The 312-nt window shown below is 61.5% G+C and overlaps 1 protein-coding gene across 1 annotated transcript in view; it reads right to left on the reverse strand.

Moving 5' to 3' along the window:
- Window positions 1-312, reverse strand: part of NFE2L1 (nuclear factor, erythroid 2 like 1) — an 8,920-nt gene that overhangs the window by 2,782 nt on the left and 5,826 nt on the right. The window contains exon 4 of the mRNA XM_009639532.2: window positions 19-108. Within this exon, the coding sequence (XP_009637827.1) occupies window positions 19-108 (90 nt within the window). The remainder of the gene's footprint in view (window positions 1-18; window positions 109-312) is intronic.

Below are 312 nucleotides of genomic sequence, written 5' to 3' on the forward strand. Positions count from 1 at the left end.
GGCGCCCCAGCCACTCACCTCCGAATTCTCCCCGAAAGGGAAGGCGGCCTCCAGCAGCCTAAGGCACTCCTCCAGGGACAGGGCTGTCTGATCCTCCGCACCGGGCACCTGATGTAAAACACAAGGAATCATAGCCCCGGGATTAGGGAGGTGGTGATGAGAAACGAGCTCCTTACAGCCGGGCTTTATTACAGCGCATCCAAAAAGAGCTAGAGGCCCCACCCAGTGCTTCGCAGCCTCCATCCTCCCGCTCCAGAGAGCGTCAAAGCGGCCCCCGAGCGCAGCGGGGAAAGGAAACGTGCTGCTGCCGCT

Source organism: Egretta garzetta, unplaced genomic scaffold (genome assembly GCF_000687185.1).
Source record: "Egretta garzetta isolate BGI_Z169 unplaced genomic scaffold, ASM68718v1 scaffold1100, whole genome shotgun sequence".
Lineage (NCBI taxonomy): Eukaryota > Metazoa > Chordata > Aves > Pelecaniformes > Ardeidae > Egretta > Egretta garzetta.